A 15,923-nucleotide genomic window follows, 5' to 3' on the forward strand; every position below is an offset into this window, starting at 1 on the left:
GAAGTTATTTAATCTGATTACTTTCATACGCTTTTGACAATTATCCACGAACAGGAAGCCTTGTGATACTGTATATAGGTTAAACCTATACCACAGCCAGCTATTTACATTACCACCAGTGAGCTTGTGGAGCCTGTATTCATACAGTAATTCACCACATCTACACAGCGCGTGTGGTATTTGATTCTTGTCGTATTTTGTGTGGTACCGACATGTACCACAGGGAATACCGCAGGACATCGCATCAGGTTATGGAGAGTGTAATACCACATGGATACCACAGCCGGCTATTCACACCATCACCGTGAGCCTGTGGTAGCATTACCCATCGAGTCCGTGGTGTTGGATATTCTTGTGCATGGTATTTTGTGTGGTAACATCGTATACCACAGGATGCATTGCATTATATACCACATAGATACCACAACCAACTATTCACATTGCTACATGATCCTGTGGTGCATTACCAAACAGTACGACGTATACTTGTGGTAAAATGTATCATTGCGTGGTGGCAACACGTACCATAGGGAATATCACAGCACTTTTTTGTTAGGTTACATTGTGAATTACTGTGCATTAATTGTGCCTATACGTTGTGCAGGCATACATTGTTTTGAATTTGCTACTGTTATAACTGTGAATACTACTGTAACTTTAATGATTATCATGTACAGTGGTCTGCAAACGCATTTCTGTATAATTTCGTCCTAATGATGTTTTTCCCACTGATACATGTTTATCTGGGAGTTTGTTGTATAGCTACATGAGTCAACAGCAACATTTATATGTAACAATAATAGTTAGTTTTAATCCCTACTTAATATGATGGTTTGCTACATTGGCGGTAAGATATCTTAACTGTCACAACCTAAGGAGAATTTACTCTGAACGCAATGTGTCGATTCAATGAATGCAAAAACAGTGCTAGGATGTAGGCCTATCAGGGAAATCCGCGGAAAACTGGCAAATTCTTAATTTCAAAAGTTATATTTTAAAGATTTTGTTTAGCAGGGGTTCACATGCCGCTTTTAGGCTTCAATAACGATTTTGGATGTCACAGGAGTTGGAAGGAAAAGCAGAGAGAATTCCACAAATTCCCCTTTTTAACATTAAGATATACATGCCATACAATCGACATTACTAACGTATTCGGCAGTATCATTCCCCTGCACTCTATAAAGGACCTAAGTCATATTCTCTTCACTTTGCACGAAGTCGTAAAAACAGCTGTAAATGCAGGGAGATGGTCCCACTTTCGTGGTATTTATGTGTGCATGCAGGGGCGGATCCAGGAATTCCGTAAAGAGGGGGCGCGTGTACAAAATTAAAGGGGGCGCACGCACCCCTCCCCCATTTTTTTCTTTTTATTTCTTTTGTTTCAACAAAAAATAAAGGGGGGCGTGCGCCGGTTGCGGTCCTCCCTGGATCCGCCACTGGCATGTGTGTGTGTGATTGTGTGTATACAAAATATACATGCCTGGATTGCAATAACGGACTGTCTAATTTTCCTCACGCTTCTTTGAGCAGCCTATAATTACATAATTGCACCCCAATAGATATAATAATTGTATACATGTATACATTATACCAGACTCCGTGCAATTCATTTAGTCGCAATTCAATTTCAACAAGTACCTAACATTTTTGGTGAATTTGATCCGAGTATACCGATCTTTGAATAAAAAGAAACATTACATTTCCAACAACCTGCGTTTTATTTTGTTATGTCCGTGTCAAGTTTTATTAAGCAATATAAAATTATGTTTATTTCAAGACACAATGCAAGAAGGAGGCGGAAGAACTATCAAATCACTCTGCTGGTAAAGGAAGAATCTTCTTATTTTTAATTGATTATCAATTTTGATCGCGTAGAATACCATGCCTGTCGTGCATGAACGTCGACGTGCAAGGATAAAGTGGCATGTTTTAAAGGACTTGACCTAAATATCATAAAAAACACGATTGAATCATAAGTCGGGATAGCAACCATAAAATGTAAGCACAAAAAATATAAAAACAGACACTATTGAAATTTGGTGATACATTTTGATCATTTTCAACTGCAAACTTTTCAGAGCTTCTCTCATACAGACGATATATCAACGACACTAACAGAACGCAGAGCCAGACCTTAATTTGAAGATTGTTTAAAAGCTAATTAAAACAATGGTTTCTGAATGTTTGCCATGATATATACCCTCCCATGTGACTATTCCATATACAGATGAACACTTTACTTGATGCAGAGTTGTTTTCAATTTCGTAGCGCAGAGCATCATACGGTATCCAAGGAGATGTCATGTGCAGGTGACATTAAAGACCGTTTCAGCATACTTAGTATCTGTTTGTCACAGCGGTGTGCCCGCGGAAATCTTAAAACAAAACAGAGTGCAATAATTATTTTTTTTATTATATGTTTTATTTCAAAATCACATAAAATCACAATATTTACAAATAATCATCAATCAGCAAATCTTCTGAAATTATGTTTGGTCCGGTTTTTGTTTATTTTATTTTGGCATGAATTTTTGATAATAAAGTACCATACAAAATATATCAGTTTGGTTTTTATATCGACGTGAATGATACAGATCCTGTGGGGGAGGTCCTATCTAATGCGTGTATGTGGTGATATTTATCATCCATGCGATTTGCGGATAGCTGTTGACATTTTGGGGAAATGCAAAATTGAAGGATGAAGTCTTACATTGAAGAGGTGTTGTCTTTGTCATATCTTTTGTGTTTACAAACAGGGTATAGCGGTTATTTTGCGAAACGATGTGGCAATGGACGTCTACCACGCGGGTGATCACGTGGTTTGGATTCGGATGATCGGCGTCGGCGACTTTGCGGACGACAAAAGGAACGACGAGTATGTCTCGAAGATCACACAGCACGTGTCGGAAGATACGGGCATACCCTGCGATTTGTAAGTTGGGACAATATTGTGCATGTTATTACTCAGACACGTCTAAGCTATCAGATTGCACGAGGTCTATACGCTTACAAGCCCACATTACGCAGGGCGCAATTGCGAAAGAATACAAAGAAACCATAACCTATTGTGACAAAAAGCATTCAGATATTTTTATGGATCTTTCTTATCCATCTTAGGTAGCTACCAGCATAAATGGATATACAAACCAAACACCTGTGTGTTCACATTAATGGCTAATCTTTCTTTTGTTTTTGACAATGAGCTGGTTACACAATGTAATCGTTCATACTTCTTACACGAAAGTGAAAATTATGAAAATTTGTATAATTTACATACTTTCATTAGTTGCTGAGCTCTGTGTGTGTCTGATTCGGACTCCCACGACGCACAGTATTATTTCCTATCACAAATAAGGAACAAGAGTAATTCCGCTCTTTCGTTATATCGAATCAACCACATGATCAGCCTACTATACCTGAAACCATGTTCAGCCTATAAAATAATCTATTTCACTTGTTTGTTAAACAGTGCACACAAAAAACATGATCACTAATTGTGGCAAAAAGTATTCAGATATTTTCATGTATCTGTCTTATCTATCTTGGGTAATTATACCAGCATAAATTGGATGGCAGGATTAACGATTTACTCCTTGACCTTTCATTTCCTTCATTCTTTCCTCTATCCAGAATTTCTGTCTCACTACAAGATATATCTCCGACTCAAGTCGGTTTCGTCGATGGTGAGTTGGCTCTTGACCGGATACGGCGCAGGAAAGCAGCTTCTTCGGTCGCGGCGACTGCATGTCAAGACGCTTCCACAGTATCTTAGTTCGCCTTGGAGAATTTCAATGTCAATTCATTTTCAATTTATTTTCGCAAACCATTCACCTGTAATATGTACAAACCGCTTGTGGGGACACGTAAATTGTTTTGTATAATTACAAAAATTGAACAAGGTTGATGTTTACATGGAATATTGCGTGGGACCTTGAAAAAGCACGGCTTGTTAAACAAGGTAAAAAAAGAAGAAGAAGAAATGAGAAGCTCCATCATAGGCCCGTTTTTATGACGAGGTTTGCTGTGTAGAGCCGTGATATTGATCCAAGTGAATGCGGACATACAACAAAATTTGACATTCAAAATGATTTATATTTGCCATCTATAAAAAAAAACAATCTAGAAAGCTGGATTTCGCTTATGGACGAGATCCCTTTAGTCACTGCATTTTAATAGCAATGATGATGGTGATAATGGCGGCTACTTGCAGAGCACATTGCTCCACCTTTTAATGCTAATGGTGCTTTGAGGAGCAATTATACATGGCATGACACACAAGAACAGAGAAGCAAATAAACACCATTTAGACACACTGAAGTTATACATATATCCAAGGCATGGATAAGTTCAGGTTGAACAAGTTAGTGTTAAAGTCTTTTGCGGAAATGTTTTGCGGCAAAGATTTGGACCTATAACAAAAAATTATCGATTACGTTATGAGTATTCGAAATACTGTACATGAAATATCCTTGCATCGGTTGCATGAAGAACGTACATTTCGAGTTATATCAATTGGTTTGCACAACGTGATAGATTTATTCACATGATCAGGGGAAGTCAAATACATGTTTAGATTACATGTGTGAGGAAAAGGATTTCGAAGGAAATTTTGTCTACTCGGTGTTCGTGAAGACACTGCAGAACTCGTGATATTACGGTCAGATTTTCAAATGAGTGTTAAAAGAAGACTTGGTAAATTCTGAAGTCAATGGAGTTTAGATACATGTATTTGGAGTGTCATAAACAAATAATTTGCAAAACGGTTCTTGTACAGTGGACATGAATATGCAAATGAGTGAGCTAACCATGTCATACCCTCACAAATTCCCATTGATCGTGTACGAAAAATAAAATGACGAAAATTAAATGTTTCTGTCATTGAAGTCTGAAACATGATGTTATTGCTGCTGGAATAACTTCAGGATAGTGATCAGTTAGATATACAAGGATTTGAGCCTCGGGCATAATTGCGTTTGAATGAAAAACTGTAAATTTCAAAATTTTATCTACAAACTATATAGTAAGTTGTGAGGGAATGACATGCTCACTTTGTCATTTGCATATTCATAATGATTGTTCAAGAACTGCTTCCCCCAAACTAGCTAAACTTCGAAATGTCATAACTTCCTTATTTTTCATCCGATTTCGATCAAAATTATACCGTTGAACTCGTAATATTTTACTTTTTCTTATCAGACTAACTTATATTTGGACTGGATTTCCCCTTTAAGTATACCAGCAACTTGGAAATGACATGATTCTAATCTATACATCATTGATGTCTTCAAAATATTCATTTTGCAAAGTAAGACAAGGCGTGTGTATGGAACTGAGACTTGACTGAAATGCTGATTGTATTCGCTTGTCACTTATAGATATATAAACTGAAATAAAAGTATATAACTTATATGAAATTGTTTTCTATTTCTTGATTGTTGAGTAGGTGTAACGATGCAACCATTGTACACATTTTCAGTTGGTGTCGTGACTATTGGGAATAATTCCAGCGGGGGGGGGGGGGGGGGGGGGGGGGGAGAGAAAGCAGGATCTCAAAGCTCCGACCAAGTGCTGAGCTTACATCGGAGTTCATAAACACGCAGCAAAAATTTGGTGGACGATGAATATCCTATGTTGTACATATAGCTTCATTTATAGAATGGTTCAACGGATAAGTTTAAAGGGTATCTGAAATAAAAACATAAGCTGATTCATTTATACATGTTCTGACGTCACTACAATTTTAATGATCTATGGCGTCTTCTTTTCATTTATGTCATTCAGTCGGCTGGGCTTTGCTTTTCGTGCAAGACCATACTCCGGTAACTCGGTCTCCAGATGGCCCTTATACGAGACACAAGACAAAAGAGACAAGACAGAGAATTAAACACAAACATACAAGCGAAAACACACAAAAATATTACACATTCAGAAACGTCGCTACTCCAAATTACAAGTAAGTTTAGTTGACCAGATTTACCGATATAGTTCATGAGCCTGTCTAAATATTTTTCCCCTGTGGGGAGTTGAGTGAGAGTTAAAACTGCGACGTCACAAACCAGGGAAATTACTATTACAGGTATCAACGTTTACACTTGTTATATACAAATATCACTATGATTGAAAAAAAGAAGGTTCTTAACGCATATATTCCTTATATTACCTTGAGAATTTGTTGTATTGTTGTATTGGTGTCACGAGTTGAACAATTATTTCTTAATCCGTCTACCATCACGTTTATCTCGAGCCTATAGCAATACCACTATAGCTGCTTTTCCAACAAGGGGCTCACGTAATATTCGAGTGACCGACTATGGAATATTAACCCGACAAAAATAACATTATGACTATATAGATAAAGCAGGTTGAGTTAAGACCATGTTGACTCGACTGTAAAAAAAAAAAAACAAAACAAAACAAAAAACACTTAGAAGTTCATCGGAGGGTGCAATGTATATCCGAGATTTCTTTCTTTTAACATCTAAAATAGACAGATATGGGCCCTTATTACAATATAAAACCTTTTAATTAAATTGTATGATATCTGTCAGTTTCTGATGAATGCGGTATAAGATCACACATGAATGAATATGACTTTAATCGTATAAACAGGTGGGCCTATACGCACATCATAATTATTATCATGTGTATAGTGTGAGGGTTTCTTTTGTGTGTGTGTGTGTGTGTGTGTGTGTGTGTGTGTGTTTGTAAGGACATGCGACTAGTGTTTTATACAAGTTTGGAAATACAACTGTAGATTAAAGCGCTTCAACTTTCACCTTCTACATTTTTAATGAAAAAAAGACAGATGCACAGTATATGCACACATACACAGTATATCGTATCCCAAATAATGTGATATAGGTATGAAGAACATGAAATATGTACGTATGTTGTATGGAAACACAGAAATGTTATACGTGTGAGATTTGTTTGATACGCAACTATGATGGACACAGATACACACATAAATACATATCTATCACGGAGAGTGTATGCCTCATAATGACAATGGATTGATCGAATACCTTGATAGCTCCTCCAACATTCGACAGATCGAGCAGAAAGGTGTCATGTCCATAGATGGAGTTGATCTCATAGAAGGTTATGGCGTCGTTACCTGAAAACACAATGCATGAAACATTTAGTTGCAGAAGAGCAGATCACGCGAAGATTTATCAGCACCGCATTTTTGTTTCTTTTACGTATGAGGGTGTGTCTGTGTTGTGAGGTCATTTTGTAGTATAGGAAAATCAAAACTTGAAATCAACAAAAGGAATTTCATTTCTTCAGTTTTAAAGCATGATGAGATTAAAAGCACGAAAGTATTCAGGATCATTGCACATCACCTTAAATATTGTCAGCTGACTTGAAACCCCAAATAAACTTAACATAGGACTGTTCTCGACTTGTCGTTTTGTACAATTAAGTCAGTTATCACCGCAGTTATTAGGTCACGTTATTTTCTGAAGTTGATAATCGCAAGAGCAATGTATGAATTTGAACACAAACACGACTGGAAAACCTGAGAACTTTCAGGACCTACACTGGTACCACCTCAAAACACTGAGGCAAAATGGGGTTTCAAATGTCAAATTGGATTTTTCATTTCACTCCATTTTATTTGTTTTCTGAAGAACTTCAAAATGAACGTAAATTTCACCACCCCCCCCCCAAAAAAAAAGCACCCAAAACCACTCATTCTCATTCAAGATATGAAAGTAAAGGTACATTTTAGATCGTGATATCTTATCATCGCAGGCTTTTCAAAATCAAAATGTCTTCTGATGTTTGATGTGTATCCATCATTGGGTTGACGAGTTTCCATGGGTTGACACAAAAAGCAGAGCTTGAAAGCGTGGTAGAACCCTGAAAGAAACGTGTAAGCTATGTTTACTTTGAGTTTTTGTTAACCTTCGTGGACACAGAGGTATTCAAGTAACGACCATGGTGCTGTCTAATTTGCGCTTTATACGCTTCTTTGGCATGTTTGGTGCTTGTCCTATAGTCCACGGTCTAAAATGTAATCCTTAAATTGTTTTACAAAGGTGGTATATTATTATACGGGCCACTATGGCTCTTTGGCGTGATAAGAGTTCACTACATACTCACCGGAGGCTTTGAGGAGGTCCACCAACTCCCTTTGCTGCCCGATTGGGAAGAGGATATCGGAGTTGATACCTAACACCAGGACAGGGCATCGAACCCTAGACATGCCATCTCGCAAGGAGCTGAACCCTTCCCCCATGTCAAACATGTCAATAGCCTAGTTTGTATACATATAAAAATAGTAGGGAAAAAAGGAACAAGTTAAACACAAAATATCTATGTACAGGATATCTCATTACCTTGCCACACAGGATGTGATACGCGAAGATCTAGCGCGCCATTTCCTATTGTGATCGTGTTTGTTTGTTTGTCTGTCTGTCTGTTAACTTGTTTTGTTTCTGCATTTTCCAGAAGAAACAAACAAACACGAATAAAACGACGAAATGAAAAAAGTTCGTGCGAAAAAAAAAAATTATAAAGCAATAATTATTTCAACTTATAGTGATTTATAAAGTCATAGAACGAATTATAGATACTTCGTATAATATCACGATTCGTCGCTTCTTACCACATTGTACCATCGAAGAACAAAAATTGGAAGGGGGAGGGGGGAATACAGCAGACCGCCATTCATAATTACAGCTTGACTGTGATTGAGTTCTCGAAACATATTAAAATATACAAACAAATCTTACGGTTGAAAAGAACAGAAGATGAATGTATATCTGTAAGAGTGTCTATCATTTGCAGTGAGGGTTTGTGTGCAAGTCTTTGGGTAAGTCGGTAAATGCATTTTATGATTATGTGCTTTGTGCAAGGACTGATGAATCTGTGTCTCACAATGTATGGTACATCAGAGCAGAGAACGTCCTGATAAACGTATATGTTGGTTAGAATCCTTTTCCGAAGTAGACCAGTGGGAGCAATTTGCAAATGCTGCAAACCAACAACTGTAATTACTGCAAGTGTCTCCATCGATGCATAATGCGTCTTTGAAGGCACGCCTCTCAAAACAGGACCAGTTCTTCTCCGTGTGTCTCTGCTCCGAGGAAAATTTAAGTAAAAGATATAAATAACCTGTTATCTCTTTGGCGCATCAGTGCATGACTGATACTTCAATTTATCTGAGCATTACATCTCATTGAAAAAAGGAAAGAACGCAATCAAGTCCTACATTAATTTGTGTGAGGACCGTCAGGCACTTTTGTTATTGCAAAGAAATGCGCCATTACTGGTACGGATGGCATTCTTCTAGGCTCTGAATTTGTTCTTGCAACCTCACCCAATGTTCTCGTCGTGTATAACTAAAGAGCATTACCCAGTCTCACTTTTGTAATGTAGAGCAATGAATTTGGGTCATATTTGTTGCAGAAGGTCTCCCCTTGGTGCATGATGTAGGCCTCTATCTCAAAGGATGGACAGAGTGAGGGTGGTTCATCCTCATCAATAAGCTTTCTCCCGAAGCGTTCTTTCCACTCTGGGCCACTCCTGTAGGTCATGGTAGCTATCTCCCTGTTAAAGGTTTCAAAGTATAGAATACAAACCATTGGCTGCAAATGTCTACCTTGGAGATCAGGGAGATGGAAAGAGATTCTTTCCACTTCCCTCAGGTGATGTAATACTTAGACGTAACAAGGTAAATTGATAATGAAGATGTTTGAATTCTGCGTCTTGCATCTCTCCGTAAGAATCATGATATTATTACGTACGGATGATGCATGTACTAATATCATACCAATTAATGATAAGATCTAAACGTAATGATGATATTAATCTAACTGACATTGAAGATCAAGAAAGAAAGAAAGAATGAATGATATCATGGGGTGTAATTACGTTTGATTGTAACAGAAAGAAAGGTAAAATTACCGTGCCAATTTAATGCCCATTGTGGGAAAGGAAAGGCCATAGTAGTGACCGCCTTTCCAGTTTGGATCGATCATAACGGCTTGCCTCAGGAGGTAATTGGGAGCAATACAGCTTGGCTGAGATTGGGCACACGCCGAAATAGATATCACCCTACATGATAATACAGAGTAGTTACCATTGGAGAGCGAAATGTAGATTCAAGGGAGAGAGAGGTCAAGAGGACAAGACAAAAAGACAAAAAATATGCAAACATGAGAGTGAAAGAAGTTAATCATTGATGTTTCTAGCTTCTTTGGATTCCGGTCTTCCATCTTTTATAGCCTTGGATAAAACCATATTATACAATTGGGTATTCAAACCATCCAGTGTGTCTTATTGTTATCTTTACATAACAGCAGACGTTGATTGAATAATGTGTGAACCCTGGCAGACACACGAACCACACTATAATTTGAACTGTTCTATATTCATTCTAATTCTGACATGCATGTACATTGTATGTATATATTTATATATAATTCATGATAATCCGCAGTCATATAATAGATTAGTGAAAATCACTATACTTTCACTGACAGGTAAACTGAATGGTCCATGAGTCATACAGCCCACGAGTCATACAGCCTATGAGCTCGACAGTCAGCAAACAAGGCCCAAGAGTCCGAAGTATGCAAATACGGCAAATTAGTCCGCCACAATACGCAAACAAGGCCAGTGAGTTGGACACTACTCAAAAAATGGTCCACGAGACCGACACTGAGTAGATAAAGCTCCGTGATGTAAAGAGCGTCAAACTCATGGGCCTTTTTTGCCCAGTATCGGACTCGTTGGCCTTGTTTGCGTGTAGTGTCGGACTCATGAGTGAGTCCGACGCTAGACAAGAAAAAAAAAAAGTCCACTCATGGGCGTTATTTTCCTAATGTCGAGCTCACGGGCTGTGTGACTCGTGGGCTGTATGACTCGTGGGTGTCGAAGTTCTGACGTGCTGCCGTTTACACACTCTATCAGTGAAACACTAATATTCGATCGCAATATGATACAATGAACTATAAATGACGTGGGTATTTTGTTTTTAAATATTATTAACGTCATGTAGCAATGCTCTGTTTGTCCAATAACCCCATGTAGAACAGTCGGGGTCATCCCACTATAGACCGACACCCACGAGTCATACAGCCCATGAGTTCGACATTGAAAACAGGTCCATGAGTTATACAGCTCACGAGTCATACAGCCCATGAGTTCGACACTAGGTAAAAACAGCCCACGAGTTCGACAGATACAACACGTGGTTTAATGTGTTGGTCTCGTGGGCCTTGTTAGCTTAGTGTCGAACTAATGGACTGTATGACTCGTGAGCTGTATAAGTCATGGGCTGTATGACTTGTGAGCTGTATGACTCGTGGGCTGTATGACTCGTGGGTGTCGGTCTCGTGCCGTGCACCCGCTGTATCTCGCTGAACAGGATTTCTTAACGCAGACTATAAAGTAAACTATAGGCATGACCCTGCAGTGCATCGACGGCACAATCGTCGGAAAAACTGTTAAACAAACGGTTTAACAGCGCGTACAATTCGTTTTTAATGCTATGATTATACTTACCTTCCCACTCTGTCGGGGTAGAGGGCAGCAGACAAGATAGAGCACATTCCACCGAGGGATGATCCTACACAGGCATGGAGCTGGAAAGTTTTAGGCACACGTTGTCGATAATAATAATAAGACTATCTTAAAGGCTACTAGTGATTCCAAAGTAATGTGAGTCATGAAAACATAATTATTGTATAGTAATCTTCCTTGCCTGACTAAACTAGTGTTTCATCGAGAAACCAGCCTTCCGGAAAATTCGATCTATGGCTGGTATATGAACACAAAATCAACCACTTCTGGTAACAACGAGCTTCATTTGTCGACGGTTTCTTTGCAGGGATATGCAGCAAATTGCCAAAACTTGGCAGTTGTTCTTGTCCCACTTTTCTTCCTGCAAGAAAGCCACTTCCAGATATTACTCGCCTTAAAATCCTTTAGACTCTACTACTTTTGCCATTACGTTGTATTCTTTTGGGGTTTTTTTTCCATTTTTTGGTCATTCCCTCTGTTTACAAAATCCGTATACGGTTTAGTAAGTTTAGTAAAATTCCATAGCTTGTTTCCTTTCGAATGCTACAGCCACACACGGCCGGGTCACAAAACGGATTTGATCCGGGTGAAAATGAGTCGGATTAGTCCCGGAATGGAGGGTAACTTACATACTGGCGAGATGCGGTTCTTGTACGCAGATTTAAAAACTGGCCATGGGGATATGAAAAGGGCCATTACGGGTCGATAGGGGTTACGCTGCGGGTTGCAGCGGGTCGATGCGAGTCAATGCGGTTCGAACCGGGTCAATTCGGATATCAATACGGAATTGAAATCCGTGAAAAAATTTTGAACAAGACGTATACATTATGAAAAACGTCAGAAGATTAAATCGGGGACTGTCCCTTTGTTCACGTCGACCTCCTCTAGCCGTATTTTTTCCTCTCTCTCTCTCTCTCTCTCTCTCTCTCTCTCTCTCTCTCTCTCTCTCGTGTCTTTTTTTTATTGCAAGATATTTTGAAGAGAAGACGCCATTTTGACAAGTTACTTCCATCTCGTAACAGGGTATGCAGCATATGGGATTATACACACACACACCACACAAAAGGTGGATGACAATCTCTGGTCCGTCAAACTTTGTCTCATTAATGTTCAAGGTTCAGAACATAAAAGGTACCTTGTCTACTCCAAGATGGTCCATGAGAAGGAACTGGGCGTGGACCATGTCTTCCACCGACACCATTGGAAAGGTAGTCCCGTATGGCTTTCCAGTCAATGGGTTATTAGATGAAGGTCCCCTATATATAAAACATAACGATAAAAACGGCAATCAGTAATAGGATTCTTCTTCTTCTTTTTTTTCATATAGTCGTGTGGATTGCAGAATATTTTTTGTTCATGCAATACGATACCCACATTATGTGATATTGGCAAGAACATCCATGACAGCCTACGGACATTTTGGTGTCCGCTGCTTTGACTCCTTCATGTTCCACTGAATTTTGAGTGCACCTGTAATTGAAGGGGTCTTACCATGTTCGAACAAAATACTTTCACGTTTAATTTAGTATTTCTTGGTTTCGTTCCAAGGGGGCAAAGGATTGAGAAAGATTCTATTCTAATTTAAATGTCTTTTTGCGGCTGTCCACTAAAGGCTTGAGCGAGTAATGTGTTTACGATATTAACTTGCATGGAAAATGTTTGATATTGCTCTCACGTGGTTCCGAAGCAACCGCCGATATGATTGCAGCACACGACAAAGAATTTGCTGGTGTCAATGGATCGCCCCGGTCCAATGAACTTCTCCCACCAACCCGGAGTGGGATTATTCTATGAGAGGTGAGGATAGAAAAGGGGGATTTTAAAGACTCCATGCAAGAGTTGATGGTACATAATACTGACAAACATGCATTAATTCATTGAAATAATACCTACTAATCTTTTTATATACATTGTTGACGAGAAAAGTAAAACGTTATCACTGGTTATAGAATCCTTGGTGGACGGAATTGGATCCGATAAATCAATTATACGACAACTCGACCTTTCACCTCCATTTTCGTACACACGCCAAAAATGATTTAAACACAGTTCCTTTTATACTTACCGAAGTTAAGGACATGGAATGCCTACCCACTAATGAGTTCGAAATATCTATACGACAAATACCGTAAATATTTTATTCAATTCTAATTTTGTTTCATTTTTCGAAAAGAACATAGACATTTCACTTTCCTTGGTAACAGAGAATAAGGTTACAAAAGCAAAACAAAGTAAACTGAGAAGATTTTATAGAATAATTGTGGAACCTTGTAGTATTAACACGTTGTCATGAGAACTAAAGTGATAAAGACGAAATAACAATGCGCAAACTTCGAAAAATGGAGGGACCTACTAAAAAGACAAAGCTTGTAGAATGTGGGCCCCTCAGGTAGAGAATGTCAAAACGAAAAGTAAGTTGATGCACAAAGGAAAAAAAATCTGGAAAAAAGTCTAGAAGCCCAAAAGAAGACAGAGAAACTAACAGACACACGTACACACGCGAATAAACACTAAACGAGACTGGGACAAAACGAAACTAATAAAGGGAGACTAAGAGATAAGACAGAATGAGACAAGGCTAACATGACAGGAAGACAATACAACGGACAGAAAGGCACAACAGATCCAACGATCCTCGGCAGAAGTATATCGCAAAAATAATGGGATGCGTGAAAAGGACACAGAAATATAGAGAAATAGATGCAGAAGTATAATATAAATAAAATCAAATTTACCCTGCATATAAACTAAATATAAACCAGTAAGCCGAGTAAGCCGCGGTATGTGCATGCAAATCTAAGACAGAACAAATAAAAATGATGACAACACAACAAAGACAAAGGGCAATGGCCTCACCTCATTGCTCCTGGCATGAGAGCTGTTCGTTAGTCCTGTAAAGACCAGGACCACATTACTCCTGTCACTATTCACCTCTCCCCAGGTTTCATACGCCACGCTGAGCTCCGGCAGTACACCGCCATTGTACTTGAGCTCAAAGGGATGCTGGTAATGGAAGGTCTGGTATCCCGAGACAGACTCGAGTTCTGTGTAACCTGGAAGATGTCTGTTACATCGCAAGAAGTTTAGTTCATTTACAGTACTGTATAAGCACGACAATAAGATTCGGCCAATGACTGTTTTTCAACATGTCCGTGCACGGATAAAAACATCTAGAAATATACAATACAGTACAAAAAAAATGGAATAAAAAAATAAGCAGATGCTACAAACAAAAACACAAAATCGTGAGCAATGTCATAACTTCCTTATTTTTCATCATATTTCAGTCAAATTATTACCACTAAACTCGTAAGCTTTTACTCTTTGTTATCAGACTAACTTATATTAATGGACTGGATTTCCTCTTTAATGAGTCGTCACTCTCTTCTCTTTAGACACCATCTGGCACATCGTAGAGGAGAAAAAAGACAATAAACTCTGAATATAAGAACTAATTTTTGTCTCTCACTCTCGCTCATTTTTCCCTCTTTCTTTTTCTCCCTCTCTGTCTCAGCGAGCCTGCCTGTCTGTCTGTTCTGTCTGTCCCTCTCTCCTTTTGTATCGTTGTCTTCTTATACAGTTTTGGATATTGTCTTTCCCGAATGGTCGCTTTCATTGAATGAAGCTCCTGTATAGGGAATGCGAGTCAGATAGTGCAGCTTTGTGTGTACGTGTGTACGTGTGTGTGTGTGTTTGTGTGTGTGTTTGTGTGTGTGTTCTAGTGTGTGTGTGTGTGTGTGTGTGTGTGTGTGTAAGTGACCATGTCGGGATTTGGATGTGTATCACAGAATGCCAACTTTAAAAGCACATTGGTATGCTGTCTTTTGAAGAGAAACAATGCTTCGTTTCCCACGAGATGGTAGCTCAGGAACAATATTTAATCAATCGCTCGTGTAGAATCAAGCAGAAGCTGTCCAAAACTTTTTGATATTCATCTAGTTCCTTTGAGCTGATGGTGGGCAACGATATGTTAAATAGGTCAATCTAGAACAAAAAATAAAAAATGAATGGCAACTGCCATACAGCCTCGCAAAAATAATCATCTCAACAACTTTGATCAACACGTTCCATATTCGTTCCTGACGGAGATGGGGAGGGGGAAATGGAGGGGAGAGAACCGCATTGCAAAATTTATTCTTTTCTGCCATGACAACACACGAGAATTGATTTCATGTGAAATATATTAACATCTATTTTGATTTTTCCAATTTTTCCCATTACATTAAACACAATGCAGTGCATAATGTGGAAAAGGCTTACAAGTATACCCGTTATGCATGCGCTCTTGCAGTATATTTGAAATGAAGAGACTTCAGATATAGATGTATCTGAAATGTTTGTTAGATTATTGGAGTTATATGTTTTCTGATTTTCAACGGCTTTGATTG

At 38.6% G+C, this 15,923-nt stretch overlaps 1 protein-coding gene across 1 annotated transcript; it reads right to left on the reverse strand.

Moving 5' to 3' along the window:
* Positions 1-5,748: 5,748 nt before the first annotated feature.
* LOC139721726 (uncharacterized) lies at positions 5,749-15,014 on the reverse strand. The gene is made up of 10 exons (XM_071633048.1): positions 15,005-15,014; positions 14,392-14,588; positions 13,211-13,323; positions 12,671-12,791; positions 11,518-11,597; positions 9,916-10,065; positions 9,375-9,558; positions 8,110-8,263; positions 7,026-7,117; positions 5,749-5,841 (listed from the first exon to the last, which is right to left on the reverse strand). Exons 1-10 carry the CDS (start codon positions 15,012-15,014, stop codon positions 5,749-5,751), a joined length of 1,194 nt encoding a protein of 397 aa, XP_071489149.1.
* Between the last annotated feature and the right edge of the window lie 909 nt (positions 15,015-15,923).

Source organism: Diadema antillarum, unplaced genomic scaffold (genome assembly GCF_040938485.1).
Source record: "Diadema antillarum isolate AM-2024a unplaced genomic scaffold, OU_Dant_1.0 scf00000148, whole genome shotgun sequence".
NCBI classification, from domain to species: Eukaryota; Metazoa; Echinodermata; class Echinoidea; order Diadematoida; family Diadematidae; genus Diadema; species Diadema antillarum.

What these genes read in the sequence shown, in the direction of transcription:
- LOC139721726 (XM_071633048.1), bottom strand. An exon ending in GGCGGTTGCTTCGGAACCAC is followed by an intron (nt 12,792 to 13,210) that starts GTGAGAGCAATA and finishes TTTTATATATAG; the next exon opens with GGGACCTTCATCTAATAACC. An exon ending in ATGTTGGAGGAGCTATCAAG is followed by an intron (nt 5,842 to 7,025) that starts GTATTCGATCAA and finishes GTCTCGTATAAG; the next exon opens with GGCCATCTGGAGACCGAGTT.